Source organism: Hyla sarda, chromosome 9 (assembly GCF_029499605.1).
Source record: "Hyla sarda isolate aHylSar1 chromosome 9, aHylSar1.hap1, whole genome shotgun sequence".
Classification (NCBI taxonomy): domain Eukaryota; kingdom Metazoa; phylum Chordata; class Amphibia; order Anura; family Hylidae; genus Hyla; species Hyla sarda.
The window spans coordinates 159,905,450-159,927,500 of record NC_079197.1 but is presented as its reverse complement, the minus strand read 5'-3'; the positions used below and the strand labels follow the sequence as shown (position 1 = coordinate 159,927,500).

The 22,051-nt window shown below is 47.2% G+C and overlaps 2 protein-coding genes across 4 annotated transcripts in view; one reads left to right on the top strand and one right to left on the bottom strand.

Moving 5' to 3' along the window:
- LOC130291203 (interferon lambda-3-like) lies at nt 1–6,867 on the top strand. The gene is made up of 6 exons (XM_056539735.1): nt 1–131; nt 240–429; nt 769–846; nt 957–1,100; nt 6,122–6,202; nt 6,625–6,867. The coding sequence occupies exons 2-6, from the start codon at nt 289–291 to the stop codon at nt 6,712–6,714; spliced, it is 534 nt and encodes a 177-aa protein (XP_056395710.1). The 5' UTR covers nt 1–131; nt 240–288; the 3' UTR covers nt 6,715–6,867.
- Nucleotides 6,868–18,243: 11,376 nt separating this feature from the next.
- The window catches only part of SUPT5H (SPT5 homolog, DSIF elongation factor subunit), a 48,641-nt gene continuing 44,833 nt past the window's right edge, over nt 18,244–22,051 (bottom strand). For all 3 annotated transcript variants that reach the window (XM_056541206.1, XM_056541208.1, XM_056541207.1), the window contains one exon: nt 18,244–18,789. In XM_056541206.1, the coding sequence (XP_056397181.1) occupies nt 18,649–18,789 (141 nt within the window). In that variant the 3' untranslated portion in view covers nt 18,244–18,648. The remainder of the gene's footprint in view (nt 18,790–22,051) is intronic.

The following is a 22,051-nucleotide window of genomic DNA, read 5'->3' as shown; positions in this document are numbered from 1 at the left end:
AGAGAAGATATCTCCACATCCTGAATATGGAGGAATTTCTCCTCTGGAGTCTGAAATATAAAAGGAGAAACATGGGAAGACTTGGGACAGAGCTGAGAAGATCATCAGAGAGACACAAGACAACCGGGCAGGTGAGAACCTTCTACTGGGTGTATATACAGAATATCAGAGCTGGGGACATTTACATGGTGGATTTATAGACAATAATCATATTATATGTATTAATATCTTCTACACAGGTTGATAGGAAGAGAAGAAAGTCACCAGATCGGCCCCAATCCTCCAGCCATGGACATCAGACTGGTGGTGTTCAGTATTCTACTTGTGGCAGTGACCGGACATCCACACCGGAGACGCTGCCCGATGTCCAGATATAAATCAGTATCTTCCACTGACATCACGGGGATCAGACAACTGCAGAATGAACATGTAAGGAGGAGGATTGGGTTATACTGAGGGGATTCTGATTCACAGCTATGGGGGTTGGGTCAAAAGGCAAACAAAATCTATAATACATCTTTTTCATGATGTATTATATGGTGGATTTGTAGATTGTAGAATGGTGGAGGAACCAATATATTAGATACACCAATAGTTCTAGTACATGATGAGATGAAGCATCTATGTGTTTCCTGACTTTCGGCTCATTCTGTATAATAGACATCAGCAGCAAACATAGAACATATTGTAAATGAAGTCATTTATACTCAGTGTATTATAGACATTACATGATGTAAAGATCCAATAAATCCTGTTTAACCTCCTCAGGAGAAGAACATGTCCACCAGTGCCATCAAATGCTACAGAAGAATGATGAGACACAAGCCGTCTGTATGTGACCTAAAGGTAAGTACATGTCTGGTGATCTCTTCTCCTGCTCAACAGTTTCTTATAATAATCCTCTGAAGTCAATCTCACCAAACTATTTTGTCTTTCTATCTTCTCCCCTTCTACAGCCCAGTGACCGTCTGATTCTGACCTTGGAGCGAGTTACAGTAACTACAGAAGTTCTGGCAAATCTTTCCACGTCTGCTGTGCCGGACCCTGTATCACAGTCATACATGATGTTCCTCAGAATCAGAGATGATCTTCTGATCTGTGTAAGTTCATATGATCCTCATCTTCATTGTTTACATGGTCCATGCGGTTGTTACGCCTAGCGCTCCGGGTCCCCGCTCCTCCCCGGAGCGCGTACGGCGTCTCTCTCTCCGCAGCGCCCCGGTCGGTCCCGCTGACCGGGAGCGCTGCACTGTCATGGCCGTTGGGGATGCGATTCGCACAGCGGGACGCGCCCGCTCGCGAATCGCATCCCAGGTCACTTACCCGTTCCCGTCCCCTGCTGTCATGTGCTGGCGCGCGCGGCTCCGCTCTCTAGGGCGCGCGCGCGCCAGCTCCCTGAGACTTAAAGGGCCAGTGCACCAATGATTGGTGCCTGGCCCAATTAGCTTAATTGGCTTCCACCTGGTCCCTGACTATATCTGACCTCCTCCCATGCACTCCCTTGCCGGATCTTGTTGCCTTGTGCCAGTGAAAGCGTTTTTGTGTCTCCAAAGCCTGTGTACCAGAACTTCTGCTATCACCCTGACTACGAACCTTGCCGCCTGCCCCCGACCTTCTGCTACGTCCGACCTTGCTTCTGTCTACTCCCTTGTACCGCGCCTATCTTCAGCAGCCAGAGAGGTTGAGCCGTTGCTAGTGGATACGACCTGGTCACTACCGCCGCAGCAAGACCATCCCGCTTTGCGGCGGGCTCTGGTGAAAACCAGTAGTGACTTAGAACCGGCCTCACTATTCCTGGAATAATGAGGCCCTCTGCGCGACCTTTAAAAAAGGCCTATCCAGCAACATTAAAGATGTTCTGGCCGCACGAGAAACTCCTGCTAACCTGCATGAACTCATTCATCTAGCCACTCGCATTGACATGCGTTTTTCTGAAAGGCATCAAGAGCTCCGCCAGGAAAAAGACTTAGATCTCTGGACACCTCTCCCACAGTCTCCATTGCAATCTGCGCCTAGGCCTCCCGCCGAGGAGGCCATGCAAGTGGATCGGTCTCGCCTGACCCTGGAAGAGAGGAATCGCCGTAAAGAAGAGAATCTTTGTCTGTACTGTGCCAGTACCGAACATTTTTTGGTGGATTGCCCTATCCGTCCTCCACGTCTGGGAAACGCACGCTCGCACCCAGCTCTCGTGGGTGTGGCGTCTCTTGATGCTAAGTCGGCTTCTCCACGTCTCACGGTGCCTGTACGGATTTCGCCTTCAGCCAGCTCTTCCCTCTCAGCCGTGGCCTGCCTGGACTCTGGTGCCTCTGGGAATTTTATTCGGGAGTCCTTGGTGAATAAATTCCGCATCCCGGTGACCCGTCTTGTCAAGCCACTCCACATTTCCGCGGTCAACGGAGCCAGGTTGGATTGCACCGTGCGTTACCGCACGGAGCCCCTCCTAATGTGCATCGGAACTCATCACGAAAAAATTTAGTTTTTGGTCCTCTCCAATTGCACTTCCGAAATTCTCCTTGGACTACCCTGGCTTCAACACCACTCCCCAACCCTGGATTGGTCCACAGGGGAGATCAAGAGCTGGGGTACCTCTTGCTTCAAGGACTGCCTTAAACCGGTTCCCAGTACTCCCTGCCGTGACCCTGTGGTTCCCCTTGTATCCGGTCTCCCTAAGGTCTTTATGGACTCTGCCTGCCATAAGAAGTGCCTCTCCCCCCCTCCCAGTCCAGTCAGGCAAGCCTCGGTGCCTCCTCGTGGCCCTCGTCCTGGTGTCACACTGCCCCGTGCCAGGCCTCGCCCTCTGCCCTCCCTCCCCATTCCCACTCCTGCTGTACTGCCTGCCGTTGAGGAATCCCTCCATCCTTTCCCGGTGTCCTCATCCCAGGGGGGGCAGTTACCGGACAAAGAGAAGGGGAGACCTAAGGGGGGGGGTACTGTTACGCCTAGCGCTCCGGGTCCCCGCTCCTCCCCGGAGCGCGTACGGCGTCTCTCTCTCCGCAGCGCCCCGGTCGGTCCCGCTGACCGGGAGCGCTGCACTGTCATGGCCGTCGGGGATGCGATTCGCACAGCGGGACGCGCCCGCTCGCGAATCGCATCCCAGGTCACTTACCCGTTCCCGTCCCCTGCTGTCATGTGCTGGCGCGCGCGGCTCCGCTCTCTAGGGCGCGCGCGCGCCAGCTCCCTGAGACTTAAAGGGCCAGTGCACCAATGATTGGTGCCTGGCCCAATTAGCTTAATTGGCTTCCACCTGGTCCCTGACTATATCTGACCTCCTCCCATGCACTCCCTTGCCGGATCTTGTTGCCTTGTGCCAGTGAAAGCGTTTTTGTGTCTCCAAAGCCTGTGTACCAGAGCTTCTGCTATCACCCTGACTACGAACCTTGCCGCCTGCCCCCGACCTTCTGCTACGTCCGACCTTGCTTCTGTCTACTCCCTTGTACCGCGCCTATCTTCAGCAGCCAGAGAGGTTGAGCCGTTGCTAGTGGATACGACCTGGTCACTACCGCCGCAGCAAGACCATCCCGCTTTGCGGCGGGCTCTGGTGAAAACCAGTAGTGACTTAGAACCGGTCCACTAGCACGGTCCACGCCAATCCCTCTCTGGCACAGAGGATCCACCTCCTGCCAGCCGGCATCGTGACAGTAGATCCGGCCATGGATCCCGCTGAGGTTCCTCTGCCTTATATCTCTGATATCACCACGGTGGTCGCCCAGCAATCCCGACAGATCGCCCATCTAACCCACCAGCTGTCGGAAGTGTCCACCATTGTGCAGCAACTTCAGTCGCAACTTCAGCAGCAATCATCTCCTCCGCCAGCTCCTGCACCCCTTCCGCAGCGAGTGGCCACTCCTAGCCTCCGCCTGTCCTTGCCGGACAAATTTAATGGGGACTCTAAGTTTTGCCGTGGCTTTCTTTCGCAATGTTCCCTGCACTTGGAGATGATGTCGGACCAGTTTCCTACTGAAAGGTCTAAGGTGGCTTTCGTAGTCAGCCTTCTGTCTGGAAAAGCCCTGTCATGGGCCACACCGCTCTGGGACCGCAATGACCCCGTCACTGCCTCTGTACACTCCTTCTTCTCGGAAATTCGAAGTGTCTTTGAGGAACCTGCCCGAGCCTCTTCTGCTGAGACTGCCCTGCTGAACCTGGTCCAGGGTAATTCTTCCGTTGGCGAGTACGCCATACAATTCCGTACTCTTGCTTCTGAACTTTCCTGGAATAATGAGGCCCTCTGCGCGACCTTTAAAAAAGGCCTATCCAGCAACATTAAAGATGTTCTGGCCGCACGAGAAACTCCTGCTAACCTGCATGAACTCATTCATCTAGCCACTCGCATTGACATGCGTTTTTCTGAAAGGCATCAAGAGCTCCGCCAGGAAAAAGACTTAGATCTCTGGACACCTCTCCCACAGTCTCCATTGCAATCTGCGCCTAGGCCTCCCGCCGAGGAGGCCATGCAAGTGGATCGGTCTCGCCTGACCCTGGAAGAGAGGAATCGCCGTAAGGAAGAGAATCTTTGTCTGTACTGTGCCAGTACCGAACATTTTTTGGTGGATTGCCCTATCCGTCCTCCACGTCTGGGAAACGCACGCTCGCACCCAGCTCTCGTGGGTGTGGCGTCTCTTGATGCTAAGTCGGCTTCTCCACGTCTCACGGTGCCTGTACGGATTTCGCCTTCAGCCAGCTCTTCCCTCTCAGCCGTGGCCTGCCTGGACTCTGGTGCCTCTGGGAATTTTATTCGGGAGTCCTTGGTGAATAAATTCCGCATCCCAGTGACCCGTCTTGTCAAGCCACTCCACATTTCCGTGGTCAACGGAGCCAGGTTGGATTGCACCGTGCGTTACCGCACGGAGCCCCTCCTAATGTGCATCAGAACTCATCACGAAAAAATTTAGTTTTTGGTCCTCTCCAATTGCACTTCCGAAATTCTCCTTGGACTACCCTGGCTTCAACACCACTCCCCAACCCTGGATTGGTCCACAGGGGAGATCAAGAGCTGGGGTACCTCTTGCTTCAAGGACTGCCTTAAACCGGTTCCCAGTACTCCCTGCCGTGACCCTGTGGTTCCCCTTGTATCCGGTCTCCCTAAGGTCTTTATGGACTCTGCCTGCCATAAGAAGTGCCTCTCCCCCCCTCCCAGTCCAGTCAGGCAAGCCTCGGTGCCTCCTCGTGGCCCTCGTCCTGGTGTCACACTGCCCCGTGCCAGGCCTCGCCCTCTGCCCTCCCTCCCCATTCCCACTCCTGCTGTACTGCCTGCCGTTGAGGAATCCCTCCATCCTTTCCCGGTGTCCTCATCCCAGGGGGGGCAGTTACCGGACAAAGAGAAGGGGAGACCTAAGGGGGGGGGTACTGTTACGCCTAGCGCTCCGGGTCCCCGCTCCTCCCCGGAGCGCGTACGGCGTCTCTCTCTCCGCAGCGCCCCGGTCGGTCCCGCTGACCGGGAGCGCTGCACTGTCATGGCCGTCGGGGATGCGATTCGCACAGCGGGACGCGCCCGCTCGCGAATCGCATCCCAGGTCACTTACCCGTTCCCGTCCCCTGCTGTCATGTGCTGGCGCGCGCGGCTCCGCTCTCTAGGGCGCGCGCGCGCCAGCTCCCTGAGACTTAAAGGGCCAGTGCACCAATGATTGGTGCCTGGCCCAATTAGCTTAATTGGCTTCCACCTGGTCCCTGACTATATCTGACCTCCTCCCATGCACTCCCTTGCCGGATCTTGTTGCCTTGTGCCAGTGAAAGCGTTTTTGTGTCTCCAAAGCCTGTGTACCAGAGCTTCTGCTATCACCCTGACTACGAACCTTGCCGCCTGCCCCCGACCTTCTGCTACGTCCGACCTTGCTTCTGTCTACTCCCTTGTACCGCGCCTATCTTCAGCAGCCAGAGAGGTTGAGCCGTTGCTAGTGGATACGACCTGGTCACTACCGCCGCAGCAAGACCATCCCGCTTTGCGGCGGGCTCTGGTGAAAACCAGTAGTGACTTAGAACCGGTCCACTAGCACGGTCCACGCCAATCCCTCTCTGGCACAGAGGATCCACCTCCTGCCAGCCGGCATCGTGACAGCGGTGATGTTTTGGTGCCGGTACTGGATATACTGACCCATATCTTATTTCTTGTATTTCTCACATTCAGAGAGAATTATCAGGACACAGTAAAACCCCATCTGAGGAGCTGAAGCCATGGCTGCACCATCTCCAGCACTTTGTGGAAGAGGTAAGTGTCCTATACTGACCTACAGATGTAACCTGAACCAATATCATCCTCTTCTCCATAGTGGTGAACAGAGGCTTAAAATTTGTAACAGGGCCCCAAGCTACAATGCTTAATTTATGGTCCTGGTCTCCTCATATAGAAGAAATGTTATGGCCCCTCAAGCTTCTGGGCTAAGGTGCAACTTCACCCTCCGCACCCCCTGCAGTTATGTCCTTGGAGCAGATACATGATCCTGGACATATAGATGAGGGTCTACTGATGACTGGAGGAAATCCCATTATACAATGATCTTTTATACATAGAAGACATGTAAGGAATACAGAGTGGCAGATAGAGGAGATGACAGAAACTCAGTAATATTATGTAATGTTGGGTCCACAATGTTACTTACTAACACTTTTCATATTATTATTATTCTTTAGGCCTCTGCACAATGTCTCCAGGACGCTGTGTTACTCGGTCTCATCCAGTTACTGGTGGAAGATGTCGGGTGTTGGGCTCATGGGAAGTAACTACAGAGAAACGTCTAAAGAAATACACAAGTCTACAGGAAGGAGTTAATGGTGGAGAACATCAGTAGATCCGTCTACACAGAAGAGAATCTCTAGACAAGAGTCTACATAGTCACCTGTCATGACCTCCAGATCAGAAGAGTGAATATCATCTTTCAGTGAACCTTCTGAGCTATTATATTTTATAAGAATATTTTTCATATTTATTAAAAGTTATTTATTTTATAATGTATTATTATAACATATATTTATTATATTTATTTATGTTAAATTATTATGTTATTATATTTTTATATGTTAAATTATTATAGTTTAATAATTATTTTATTGTATTTATTTCCATCCTGTTGTCCTCCTGGATACATTGGGCTTATTTTCCTTTTAAATGTTGATGTTTCAATAAACCTAAATTACTTTATATTTGATTCTATTGATGAATTTATTTTCTAAGCTTTTCTTAGATATTCAATTAAAAAGGACATGTGACCTATTGCTATTTGTCACTGGGGAGAGTTAGAACACATTAGAAGCCAAACCCCTGGAAAAAAGTTCTAGATGTAAATATTCAATAGACAGAATAGAATATTTCCCAGATAATCTCTGATTTCATGTATTGTAATTTAAATATTCTGTGAAACGTGCAAAGTCCTCTGTTGAGCTCTTTAATGTAACATTTGAGGTCGGCCATGTACCCCTTATATAAAATATGTTATATGTTATTCTTCCAGGGGAAATGATGAATTGATGCTTCTATTCCCCCAGTTAGCAAATGATGGAGCAAACCGGGTACCCATGGCCATACCTGGATTGGTAGTGCAGCTGGGAGTTGAATGTTGTGTTTCATGATAAATAAAATGCTGTTCATTAGGATCTTCTTCTGTTCAGCAGGAACAGAGGTTATAACCTTAACCCTTAGATCATGTAGAATGTTGGAATATCTAAGGTAGCGCATAGGTACGCCTGTTTTTATTGGTCGTCTTGCAAGATCTTTATCGGGGTTGGGGGTGTTCTTTAGGTAAAGTATTAACTTGATCCCATATCCCTATAATGGGGAATTTATATACAGGAGATGTTGGTGATGGGCAAAGTATTCCTGGATATGATGGGTCTATGGGAAATGGGGTTCTGTAGGCTTTTGTGGATCTTTGGTAAGTGGTAAAATATGAGCAGTTTTGGCTTTTTGATGATTAGAAAATGTTGTTCTTTCTTATTCAATATTCCTATTTGGAAGACTTAATTTACCAACTGGTCATGGACACTTTTTGAAATGTTAAAGTAGGGTCTGCTTCCAAAGGTGTATAGTATTGGGTATCCCACTACTGTATATACTCATGGCTTAAGTTATATATATATATATATATATACGTCAGATGAAACCAAAGTAAATTTATATCAATATAACAACCTCTATGGTAAATGGCATCACAGTTAGATCTTGGTTTCAGATTTGTTATGATAGGAAAGGGATCTAGTAATATGTCAGACCCTGAATTTGTGGGTTCAGAATAGACATCTCTCTTTAAGGACAGAGTGTCTTGTAAGGGTTAATTTGCATGTATAGTAAATACACTAAGATTTACTAATAAACTAAAATCATTGGGCTTTTCTGTGGGGCAGTGACAAGCCTTTATTTAGTTGTCTTAGTTGTCTTTTGGCCACAGAAAGGAGATTTGAGGATAGATTAAAGGGGTACTCCACTGCTCAGCGTTTGGACCAAACTGTTCCGAACGCTGGAGCCTGCGCCAGGAGCTCATGACGCTATGTCAGAGCCCCATCCCCTCAATGCAAGTCTATGGGAGGGGGCGTAACGGCTGTTTGTTTTAAACACTGAGAAGTGGAGTACCCCTTTAAATATTTACAACTAAAACTTTCTTTGGGGGTATTGAAATTGTCACAAAAAATACTTCAAAACTGTAACAGTCTACTAGACTCGAACTACCATTATAGTAAGTGAAAGAAGATCATCCTGTACAGTCAGTTCCACAGAATAAGGTGAAAAGCTGCATACAATGGAGTCCTAACCAATGACCCTGCTGTAAACCAGAGAAAAATATCCCAACATTAACATTTGGACAATAATCCACAAAAATGTCATCATTTTATAACCAATTTTTCTACCTCTCATAATAAACGAAGGGATATTTTTTTAAAAAAGCGCGTTATGACCCCATCCTTAAAGATAACACTCACTCCCCACAGATTACCTTAAGACAGGTTCAAACCCTTAAAATACTTTAGCATCACCCCGCTTATGAGAACCACACTAAATACAAGTGGAAAAAAGAGTGTTTAAAGTGCAAAAACCCTCCTGCACATGGGGACAGTACAAAATGTGGTGTCCCGGTCCCTGTCCCTATGTCTAAAGTCCCCTCAGCCAGAGCCCCTCCATGACAATAGGGCTCTCCTTTGGGACTAACCCCTTGTCACCTCATATAAATGGTATTTCATATATATATATACATACATATATATATTAAAATGTTATATAGGAATACCTCTGTATAGGACCTTAGAGGTCACGTGCCTTTAATTCATTGTATTATGGTTTAAGGACCTTTGGGTCATGTGATACCCAGAGTTCACTGGGTCAGGACTGACAGGTTATGCTGACCAATGAGTTTTGTTCCACCCCCCTTATTATATAAGGGGCTGCAGCCACAAAATTCTGTCTCTCTCTTAGTTCCGGATTATCAGAGAAGCACATCTCAGCCCAAATCATCAATTCAAGCTAGGCCCAAAGCCTAAGAATCCGCAGCCACTAAACGTGAGTTATTCAAAGCTCAAATCACTGAATCCTGTGTGACTACTAGAAGCTCAAATCTCCTAAAAATAGTAGCACAGTGGCTAGCAAACAAGGCTCATTGATCCCAAAGTCCCAGCAAACCTGTGAGGAACCTGTACCCCGGGTTCTCTCTCTCATAAGACTGTTATGTTACATGCCGTTGCATAAAATATACAGTAAAGTTACTTCAAGTTTACTTCATAAAATCTGCTGTGGATATTCCGTTATTTCTCCCTGCCGTTCGTGGGACGTTTGGCGGTAGGAACATTACTTTGAGGAAACCGCACCCTGGCATCACAACATTTAAGGGTTAACACCAAACTACCATGCAGTATCACCAGCACCACCCCGTCACCACAACTCTTTTGGTGTCTTACGAACAGGATACGGGTGTGTGCCTACAGCTATTCAGCCACCATTATTGCAAAGGCCATAGTCCTCCCCCTAATAAGAAATGTGCTATATGAACTGTCCGGAATTATCACATTTAGCGAATAAAATTAAGCCCAGAAGTGTACGGGACTTTGCTGTTGAGATTGTGCTTAACTTGGGCAAACGAAAAAGTAAGGGGGGAGGTGAAGATTATATTTCTGTGGCCAATTTAAAAATTCGCAGTGAAGCCCTGCTGCGCTCTCCACTGCAACAAGTACCTCAAAGAGTTAAAGATTTACCAGAGAAGCGTGCGAAAATGTCCAGCGCTGGTCTGCGACCCATCCCTGGGCATGGACACCAAGTACACGTTGCAATGCCGAAGTGGAACTGTAATCTTTTGCTTGTGTTTGCCGGGGGACAAGAAGTCAGAGCTGCACCGATGATGTCCTTCTGGCTGGCGGCCATCAAGCCTATGGGAGGGGATGGAGCCTGCCGTCACATGGGGGCGGGACCGTGACATCACGATACCCATGATCGTGATTCATCAGACACAGAGCGATGTTCACTCCGGAGGCTGATAAAAGTGGGATGCTGCATGAAAGATTGTGGGGGTCCCCAGTGTGGTGGCGCCAAAGTTGTGGTGTCATCACGGGGTGTGAAGGGTGTAGATGGATGGGGCAGATAGTATAGCCCAGGGGCAAGGTGTTATTAACCCCTAATGTTCGTGACGCCAGAATGGTTTTTCCGGTAACCACCCGAACGGTAGCACCACTATCCCAAGGTTAGGCAGGGCAATAGTAATCTAAGACCAGGTAAGGGTTAACGGTTGCTTTACTGAGGTTAGACAGTTGTTAAAGGGGTACTCCGGTGCTTAGACATCTTATCCCCTATCCAAATGTGACAGCTGTCACGCCCCCTCCCGTAGGCTTGCATTGAGGGGCAGAGCGGGACATCACACGGGGGTGGGGGCGTGACGTCACACGCTGCCCGCCCTGTAGTCGTCGGTAATCAGTCCCGGAGCGAACACGCTCCGGGAACTGATTACAAACGGGGTGCCGCGTGCATGATCCCGGGGGTCCCCAGCGGCGGGACTCCCGCGATCAGGCATCTTATCCCCTATCCTTTGGATAGGGGATAAGATGTGTAAGCACCGGAGAACCCCTTTAAAGTCTTTACAGGTAGGCCAGAATCCCAGAGAGTCTACCAGTAAGACGGAAGGGGCCTTGCAGCTTGCTGGGACTTGCAGTACTTTTGGGTCAGACTTTAATACAGCCACTCTGAATATGATTGACTTGACTAGTGACTTGACTTTGGTAGAGACAGCAGACATAGATGAGATGACTTACTGACAATATGGCTGGTGTGCAGGATTTATGGCCTCCAGGTGTACTGGGCATAGGATCTGTGATGTCCTCAGCAGGAGTGATGGTGGAAGAGAGAGATTGTAACGGCTGCCTCTCGTATAAAGGGGGGCTAAGCCAGAAGTCCATAGGTCAAGCTGCAGGTGTGGTGGTCAACTGGTGCTCTCTGGGTAACATAACACATCATGTGAATATAACAGGTGATACCTCCAAAGGTCCTTAAAGGTCCTTTATACTTTATATACTTATACATAACATTATGCACTATATTTACAACACCATACACAACACCATACATAACATTACTACTATGGGGGAGACGCTGCAGGAGAGCCCCTAGGACAATGAGGGACTCAACCTGACAGGGCCTAAGTACTATACAAGAGTATATCCGGTACTGGGACATTACACCTGCAGCGGGACCCCCACGATCAGGCATCTTATCCCATATCCTTTCGATAGGGGATATGATGTCTTAGGGCCGGAGTTCCCTTTTAATGTCTAAATTGGGTTGGATTTTATTTAATATGGACCAATACAACCAGTAGTATATTGTAACAGGGGGGGGGGGTCTAAATTGAGATGTATATACTGACAACTAGGTTGGCATCAACACCACTAGGCTCGGTTATGAGCAGACATGTCCTAGATTTGTTCACTAAGGGGGCCACAGTGACTGTCACCCAAGGGTCCATCTACATGTGGAACTGTCCTGGACGGTGACTTTGGACATTTAGCGTAAATGACGATTTGCTGAAGACTAGAAGTTTCTGACCATGGTTCTTTTATTTTTTAGATTCATCCACACAATGTCTCCAGGACGCTGTGTTACTCGGTCTCATCCAGTTACTGGTGGAAGATGTCGTGTGTTGGGCTCATGGGAAGTAACTACAGAGAAGCCTCAAAAGAAGTTTAAAAAAAAAGTCTACAGGACGTTCCTCACTTTCCAAGCTCAGATGAATTATTCCCATTTCCTGAACATCACTAATACATCCGTCCTATTTTATGCTATGATAAGGGAAATACAAGAAAATCACCCCCACGGGAGGAGAAGCCGCTCTAAAGCTTCATAATATCCATCAATGATTTCTAAACTGTATAGTAAAAGTCAAGACTTTTTTCATTTTTATTTTTTTATTTATTTATACAGTGGTCCCTCAACATACGATGGTGATCCGTTCCAAATGGACCATCGTTTGTTGAAACCATCGTATGTTGAGGGATCCGTGCAATGTAAAGTATAGGACAGTGGTCTCCAACCTGCGGACCTCTAGATGTTGCAAAACTACAACACCCAGCATGCCCGGACAGCAAACGGCTGTCCGGGCATGCTGGGAGTTGTAGTTTTGCAACATGTGGAGGTCTGCAGGTTGAAGACCACTGGTATTGGAGGTTATACTCACGTGTCACCGCTGCCCTGGATGTTGCCTTCCATCTCTGTCCCCGTGCAGTCCCCGGCATCCTCGCTCTCCGTCGCCGGAATCACATCGTTATGCATGCCGCTCCTATTGGATGACGGGACTGCGTGCGCAGCGATGTGATGATGACGATGGAGAGCGCCGACGATGCAGGGGATCCCGAAGAGGACGCGCCGGAGCCTCGAGGACAGGTAAGTGATCATCACTGGATCACACTGGGCACCGTAAACGGCTATCCGTTGACAGATGAAGCAGTCAGCGCTGCCGGATAGCCGTTTATGCGATGGCCCCGACATACAAATGTATCATATGTTGATGCTGCCTCTGAGAGGCCATCGCATGTTGAAATTATTGTATGTTGGGGCCATCGTAGGTCGGGGGGGGGGGGGGGGTCACTGTACTGTGCTACAAGATTGGAATTTTTTTTAAAGTATTTATTGATTTATATTTAATATATTATGTATTTAAACATTGAAATGTACCTGATAAATATATGAAGGTTTTATTTATTTATTTGTGTATTGATCCCTGGGGGATACATTGGGCTTTGTACAATAAACTGAATAAAATGTTTTCAATTAAACAACAACTTCTCATCGTTATTGATATTGCGGCACCAGAAGCATTAGCCGGCCCATGAACAATCCACGGTGTTATACCAACCTGCATGGCTGTCCTGGACCAACCTACGAGGAGCTGCCAAATGAACTCATTGCCCACTTGATGAACACCTTTACGGTGACAATTCACAGATGGGTTTTCACAGGAAACTTCTGAATAAAAATAATTTTTTATTGTGTATTTTGCCCACAGACCTCAATGGCGAAGTCATATTCTGTGATAAATCTGCAGGCGTCATGGATTTTATTGCAGATCTGCTGTGGATCAGAAGCAAAACATGCAAATGCTCATTTTAAATCCATTTTTTATTTTTAAAAAGTTATTTGTTCCAATTTTGCAGTGGCAAGCCCGGAGCAATTTTGCTGCAAACTTTGTCATTGTAGAAATGCTTATTTTCCAAACTTTTCAGCAAGTTTTATTTATTTATTTTTTGCCAATCTTCCCAAAGCCTATATCAGTGAATTTTAGGACCTGGTTATACTGGATTTGTTATAATACACAATGCATTCAGAAAGTCTTCAGGCCCTTTAACTTTTTTATTTCTTTTATGTTGCCCCCATAATGACAAAGAAAGAACAGAATGTTAGACATCTTTGTTAATTTCTTAAATAAGAAAAACTTAGATATTGCATTAACATAACTTAGGAATTAGTCGAAGCCCCTTTGGCAGTGATCACAGCCTCCGGTCTTCTTGAGGATGAGGCCACAAGGTTTACACACCTGGATTTGGATTTTCTGTCATTCTTCTCTGCAGATCCTCTCAAGCGGTCAGGTTGGTTCAGGACCTTCGGTGGAAGCCATTTTCAGGTCTCTGCAGAGATGTTCTGGCTGGGTTCTGACTGGGCCAATCAAGGATATTCATAGAGTTGTTCCTCCTTTGTTGTCTTGACCCAGTCTGAGGTCCAGAGCACTCTCGGTCAGGTTGTTATAAAGAAGATCTCTGTACTTTGCTTTCCTCCAGACATGATGCTGCCCCCACCATGATCACTGTAGGGATGGTATTGGGCAGGTAATGGGCAGTGCCTGGTTTCCCCAGACATGATGCTGCCCCCACCATGATCACTGTAGGGATGGTATTGGGTAGGTGATGGGCAGTGCCTGGTTTCCCCCAGACATGATGCTGCCCTCACCATGATCACTGTAAGGATGGTATTGGGCAGGTGATGGGCAGTGCCTGGTCTCCTCCAGACATGATGCTGCCCCCACCATGATCACTGTAGGGATGGTATTGGGCAGGTGATGGGCAGTGCCTGGTCTCCTCCAGACATGATGCTGCCCCCACCATGATCACTGGAGGGAAGGTATTGGGCAGGTTATGGGCAGTGCCTGGTTTCCCCCAGACATGATGCTGCCCCCACCATGATCACTGTAGGGATGGTATTGGGCAGGTGATGGGCAGTGCCTGGTTTCCCCCAGACATGATGCTGCCCCCACCATGATCACTGTAGGGATGGTATTGGGCAGGTGATGGGCAGTGCCTGGTTTCCTCCAGATATGATGCTGCCCCCACCATGATCACTGTAGGGAAGGTATTGGGCAGGTGACGGGCAGTGCCTGGTTTCCTCCAGACATGATGCTGCCCCCACCATGATCACTGTAAGGATGGTATTGGGCAGTACCTGGTTTCCCCCAGACATGATGCTGCCCCCACCATGATCACTGTAGAGATGGTATTGGGCAGGTGATGGGCAGTGCCTGGTTTCCTCCAGATATGATGCTGCCCCCACCATGATCACTGTAGGGATGGTATTGGGCAGTGCCTGGTTTCCCCCAGACATGATGCTGCCCCCACCATGATCACTGTAGGGATGGTATTGGGCAGGTGATGGGCAGTGCCTGGTTTCCTCCAGATATGATGCTGCCCCCACCATGATCACTGTAGGGGTGGTATTGGGCAGGTGATGGGCAGTGCCTGGTTTCCTCCAGACATGATGCTGCCCCCACCATGATCACTGTAGGGGTGGTATTGGGCAGGTGATGGGCAGTGCCTGGTCTCCTCCAGACATGATGCTGCCTCCACCATACAACCTCACTTTAGATTTGCATGTATATAGTCCAGTGTGCCTACATAATATACCCTCAGACCGTTAGCACAACTACTACATTCACAAACATCTAGTGCAGAGCACACTGACTGGAGGGATCATCTCCTTGCACAGCAGCTAGGTGCACGATTCTCCGCTGTGTTCCAGTCATCTACAGCAATCCCACTTCATTCCAACTCTTTGTTACTATGCACAGCAGGCCCCGCCCACTATCAGTTGTGCCTTAGTCTGGGTGTCATCTTAGAATGGTACCTGTATCATTCCAGTAACTTGTCATGCACACTGATACACCTGATGAAGGGGCTCTTCTGCCCAGAAGTGTTTGGTTCTACAATAAAAACATTGGCCCTTATTTACTAAGAGTGTTGTGTAGGTTTCTTTGTGGGTTTTAATTCCCTACAATTTATTTTCCACAATATTTACTTAGGTTTCCCTACATTTTGCGCTTTTTTTTTATTTTTTAATTTTTTAAATTTTTTACACATGCTCTGATCTGTCAGGTTTTCCTCAGCTCAAATTCACCACATTTCATGTGTAAACCTTAGTAAATATGTTGGGTTTTTGTGAAACTGTCAGGAACACGCTCCTTTTTCGGGTTTTCTTAGCAAAATGGAAAGTTAGTCAGGGTTTTTTTTTCCTTTCAATTCTGGTGCAGAATCTGGCGCACAACCCCACAACACATGTCTGGTTTGCAATAGTAAATAAGAGCCATTGTGTAGCAAAACCAATCTGCAGTAGTTGCAGTATTATTAAAAATGCATAATGTACCCCTAACACACGGTACACAGAAAATTGGTTGACACACCCCCTTCCCACAAACTGCTGGGGGCCCCGTACAGGAGATCACGGTGGGTCTCAGCGGTCGCACCCCCCGCGATCTGAAACTTATCCCCTATCCTTAGGATAGGAGAAAAGTTTTCCAATCCTGGAGTACTCCTTTAACCCATTTTCACCTTAAGGACCAGGCCAATTTTATTTTTGCCTTTTCGTTTTTTCCCTCCTCACCTTCTAAAATCCATAACTCTTTTATATTTCCATCTACAGACCCATATAAGGGCTTGTTTTTTGGGTGACCAATTGTACTTTGTAATGTAACCTCTCCTTTTACGATAAAATGTACGGCGAACCAAAAAAAAAAAAAAAAAAATTTTTAAGGGAGGAAATTTTAATGAAAACAACAATTTTGCACATTTTGGAGGGTTTTGTTTTCACTCTGTAGACTTTACGGTAGAAATGACGTGTTCTTTATTCTGTGGGGCAATACGATTAAAATGATACCCATGGCTAGATACTTTTATATTTTTGTACCGCTTAAAAAAAAATCAAACTTTTTGTACAAAATCAGTAAACTAAAATTGCCCTATTTTGACCACCTATAACTTTCATTTTTCCGTATAAGCGGCGGTATGAGGGCTCATTTTTTGTGCAGTCATCTGTACTTTTTATCGATACCACATTTGCATATATATAAAACTTTAAGATAATTTTTTTATAAATTTTTTTGGGAATAAAATGTGACAAAAAAAGCAGCATTTTTGGACTTAAATTTTTTACGTTTACGCTGTTCACCGTACGGGATCATTAACATTATATTTTGATAGGTCGGACATTTACGCACACTGCGATACCAAATATGTTTATAAAAAAAAAATTTAAGAAATTTACGCTTTTTTGGGGTAAATGGGATCTTCTGCTCTGGTCTGCTCGATCTCAGACCAGAGCAGGAGACGCCGGGAGACGGACGGAGGCAGGTGAGGGGACCTCCGTCCTCCATTACAGATGATCGGATCCCCGCGGCAGCGCTGCAGGCGATTCGATCATATATTTTAACATGTGCATTGCTGCAGATACCGTGATCTGTACTCGATCGCGGACGTCGGCCATTACAGGTGGGTCCCCGGCTGCTGCTAGCAGCCGGAACCTGCCGTGTATGACGCAAGCACCGCTCCGATACTCGCGGTCATACACAGGACGTTGTGTACAGGACGTTGGATGGTTGTTAAAGGGGTACTCCCGTGGAAATTATTATTTTTTTTTAATCAACTGGTGCCAGAAAGTAGAGATGAGCGAACTTACAGTAAGTTCGATTCGTCACGAACTTCTCGGCTCGGCAGTTGATGACTTATCCTGCATAAATTAGTTCAGCTTTCAGGTGCTCCCGTGGGCTGGAAAAGGTGGATACAATCCTAGGAGACTCTTTCCTAGGACTGTATCCACCTTTTCCAGCCCACCGGAGCACCGGAAAGCTGAACTCATTTATGCAGGCTAAGTCATCAACTGCCGAGCCGAGAAGTTCGTGACGAATCGAATTTACTGTAAGTTCGCTCATCTCTACCAGAAAGTTAAACAGATTTGTAAATCACTTCTATTAAAAAAATCTTAATCCTTCCAGTACTTTTTAGGGGCTGTATACTAAAGAGAAATCCAAAAAAAGAAATGCATTTCCTCTGATGTCATGACCACAGTGCTCTCTGCTGTCCATTTTAGGAACTGTCCAGAGCAGGAGAAAATCCCCATAGCAAACATATGCTTGCTCTGGACAGTTCCTAAAATGGACAGCAGAGGTCAGCAGAGAGCACTGTGGTCAGGACATCACAGGAAATGCATTTCTTTTTTGGATTTCTCTTTAGTATCCAGCCCCTAATAAGTACTGGAAGGATTAAGATTTTTTTTAATAGTAGTGATTTACAAATCTGTTTAACTCTCTGGCACCAGTTGATTAAAAAAAAAAAAATAAATAAATAAAGTTAAGCTGGGGTTAAGCTGTTGCAAAACTACAACTCCCAGCATGCCTGGACAGCCAACGGCTGTCCAGGCATGCTGGGAGTTGTAGTTTTGCAACTGCTGTAGGTAGGAAAGCCTTGGATTAACCAATAGGGATCTCCTCTGATTAGTTGCACGTGTAGTTCACCAAATCCAGATCACACAGACACCATTCTCCTGGTTTATTGACTGCACCATATAAATATTACACAGTGGAACTCGCACCAGAGAAAATATCACTATCCGAGCGACCAGAAGACAACATTAAAAATAAAAACAACTCTGAGGGCCAATGTGTGGAAAGAGAAAAGCTATGAAATAAAGTGTGTGTGTGGAGACGACTGCTGCAACCCCTCCAGACCTATTCACACAGAGCATCCTGGGCCCCGAACGTAGTTCCTGATAACAAAAAAAGTTATCTGCATCATTTCTATATTCAGATCCGTTCCTAGAAAACCCAACCCCCTCCTCCCCCATCCCAATGAACTCCGGCTGTGGACACTGCCCTTGCATAAAGAGTTAATCTTAAACGATGGCAGAAATAAAAGTGGGGCCCTGCTGTCGGCGCAGCCTCACGACTCCAGCTTTCCTAAGAAGTGGAGGTTGAGGATCTTGAGTTGGTCGTCCAAATCCATACGCACTATTCCATCTTCATTATCTATACTTAGAAGGATGCCCATCGCCTCCCGATCTTCTCCTAAAATTACTTTCACCTGTAAGGTAAGAAGGACACAGGTCAGACAGGATAAGTAGCAGTACATGTGGCCTCTTGTAATACAAGAAGGGGTTAACAGCAGTTTAAAAAAAATTCTAAATCAACGGGTGGTAGAAAGTTATAGAGATTTGTTAATAATTTCTATTAAAAAATCTTAAAGGGGTATTCCAGGAAAATTATTATTATTATTATTTCAGCAGCTCATAAGTACTGGAAGGATTAAGATTTTTCAATCGAAGTAATTTACAAATCTGTTTAACTTTCTGGAGCCAGTTGAAAAAAAAAAAAAAAATTATATATATATATCTAATCTAATGAGCGGAGCGCTGCAGTTTACCAGAAGACGGGGAGAAGTCCTTTTCGGTTTCTTTTTCGGTTTCGGCCAGACTTTTTTTTTTCGGTTTCGTTTCGGTTCTGAAATTTCCATTTCGGTGCACCTCTAATATATATATTAGAGGTGCACCGATGGAAATTTCAGAACCGAAACGAAACCGAAAAAAAAAAAAAATGTCTGGCCGAAACCGAAAAAGAAACCGAAAAGGACTTCTCCCCGTCTTCTGGTAAACTGCAGCGCTCCGCTCATTAGATTAGATTCCCCCACATTAGATTGCCAGCTCCCCCACAATAGTAGGCAGCTCCCCCACAATAGTAGGCAGCTCCCCCACAATAGTAGGCAGCTCCCCCACAATAGTAGGCAGCTCCCCCCACAATAGTAGGCAGCTCCCCCACATTAATAGGCAGCTCTCCCACAATAGTAGGCAGGTTCCCCACAATAGTAGGCAGTTCCCCCACAATATTAGGCAGCTCCCCCCAACAATATTAGGCAGCTCCCCCCCCCCCACATTTGTAGGCAGCTCCCCCCCCCCCACACAATAGTAGGCAGCTCCCCCCCCCCCCACAATAGTAGGCAGCTCCCCCCCCCCCCACAATATTAGGCAGCTCCACCCCACAATATTAGGCAGCTGCCCCCACAGTGATCCGGTCACCGCTCCTCCGGCCCGGGGTCACATCTACTGCTATGGCCTATGGACCATAGCAGTAGGTGCCGGGACCGGAGGAGCGGTGACCGGAAGACTCAAGAAAATGACGCGGTCACTTACCAGGCCCCGGCCAGCGCGCGTTCTCCTGCGACGATCCTGCGGTCATCCTGCGTCTCTATGGTTGTCAGTGACGTCCCGTGCGTACGACCATAGAGGCGGAGAAGCGAGGGACCGAAGGAGGATCGCAGGAGGACGCCGGGGAATGGTGAGTGACCGGCGGACATCCTTATGTCCCGAAAAGATTTTTCGGGACACAGGGATGTCCAGGATAGGAATACTTCTTTTTATGTGCCCGGGCCGGCTCCCATGTGTGGCTGCAGGCGGGGGCCGACCAGAGCATATAAAAACTAACTGTATACTAAAAACCAGGGGGTCTCCAGCTGTTGTGAAACTACAACTCCCAGCATGCCCGGACAGACTTTGCCGGTCCGGGCATGCTGGGAGTTGTAGTTTCACAACAGCTGGAGGCCCCCTGGTTTTTAGTATACAGTATTAGGTTTTATATGCTCTGGCCGGCCCCCGCCTGCAGTCACACACGGGAGCCGGCCCGGGCACATAAAAATAAGTATTCCTATCCCGGAGAGCGCGCCCCCCCAGATGTTGCACCCGGCCCCCCCTGCACCGCCCACGAGTGCCTCTGCCACTGGCAGTGTTTGCAACTTGTGCTGTGGGCGGGCAGGGGAGGTGGGTCATTATCGGCACATTTTTTGTTGTTTCGGCATTTCCCCGAAATAGCTATTTTCGGCCGATGTGTATCGGCCGCCGATATATCGGTGCATCCCTAATTAATATATATTATATATATATAAAAATTTAAATAAGTATTTTTCCTGGATAACCCCTTTAATCCTCCCAGTACTTATCAGCTGCTGTATACTTTCAAGTCTGACCATGGTGCTCTCTGCTGCCATCTCTGTCCGTGTCAGGAACTGTTCAGAGCAGGAGAGGTTTGCTATGAGTTCCTGACATGGACAGAAGTGTCAGCAGAGAGCACTGTGATCAGACTGGAAAGAACTACACAACTTCCTCTGGAGCATACAGCAGCTGATAAGTACTGGAAAGATTAAGATTCTCAAATAGAAGTAATTTACAAATCTGTTTAAAGTTTTGGCACCAATTGATTTGAAAACATTTTGGGGGAGATATTCAAAAACTACTGTAATTTCTGTTAGTGATATTACACTTTTTTTCTCCTCACATTTTCAAAGGTCTCTTGTGCTGCTTTGAAAATATGATAATATGTGCGAGATCATTTTCGTGCCTGCTTTGTTTTTTATTTTTTGTGCCAAAGTTGCCGAGTTTGGTGCCAAAATCTGCAATTTTGCTTCCATAACAGCTGATTTGGTGCCAAATATTACATCCCGGAAAAATTCTGGTGGAAGCATCGCCATGATTACCAGTGCCCAATCCACGATTACCAGTGCCCATGCCATGATTACCAGTGCCCATTCCATGATTACCAGTGCCCATTCCACGATTACCAGTGCCCATTCCACGATTACCAGTGCCCATTCCACGATTACCAGTGCCCATTCCACGATTACCAGTGCCCATTCCATGATTACCAGTGCCCATTCCATGGCACTTGTAGTCCGCTGCAGGCATCCTCCATTGTATGCATTTTTATGCTGGGGATCGCCCCTAGCAACGGACCACAAGGGCAGGATCTGCTCCCCCAGTATATATGCACAACTGCATTTGGGGTTGAACACCTCCAGCCATTTGAGACCACTTTTTTGTTGTCGTTTAAAAATGTATACGTGGAGGTGTGTAAACTCCATATGTTATTGCGCCTTGAACATTTTCCAGGCAGCATTAGGGTTGCACCTGTGAGGCCATGCACCTATATCAGCCAACTTGGGTGGGGCTTGTAGCCTCTCTCCCTCCTCCCATTGTATGTGTGCTCAGTCACACTGGAGGGAACTGGGAGCAGGCTGCATGTCGACCTAGTGCTGCTGTAATTGCCCACTGGCCCCTGGTTTTGCTTATCACGCACAGGTAGGTTAGCGTTAGGTCCCGTGCCACTTGAGAAACCTTGGCGTTGGTGTGCGGGCTCTGGTGTGTCCTTCATATAAGGATATACTGGTGAATGTCTCAATTTTAACATCAGTGTTGAGGGATTAGCCAATGTCATTGTGTACATCTACCACAGTAGTGCACCCATATTCCTGTATTGTATTATTCTAATTGTTACACATCCACACCATCTATCTGGTGGAG

What these genes read in the sequence shown, in the direction of transcription:
- LOC130291203 (XM_056539735.1), top strand. Translation starts at nt 289, where the DNA reads ATGGACATCAGACTGGTGGTGTTCAGTATTCTACTTGTGGCAGTGACC. An exon ending in CGTCTGTATGTGACCTAAAG is followed by an intron (nt 847 to 956) that starts GTAAGTACATGT and finishes CCCCTTCTACAG; the next exon opens with CCCAGTGACCGTCTGATTCT. An exon ending in GAGATGATCTTCTGATCTGT is followed by an intron (nt 1,101 to 6,121) that starts GTAAGTTCATAT and finishes TCTCACATTCAG; the next exon opens with AGAGAATTATCAGGACACAG.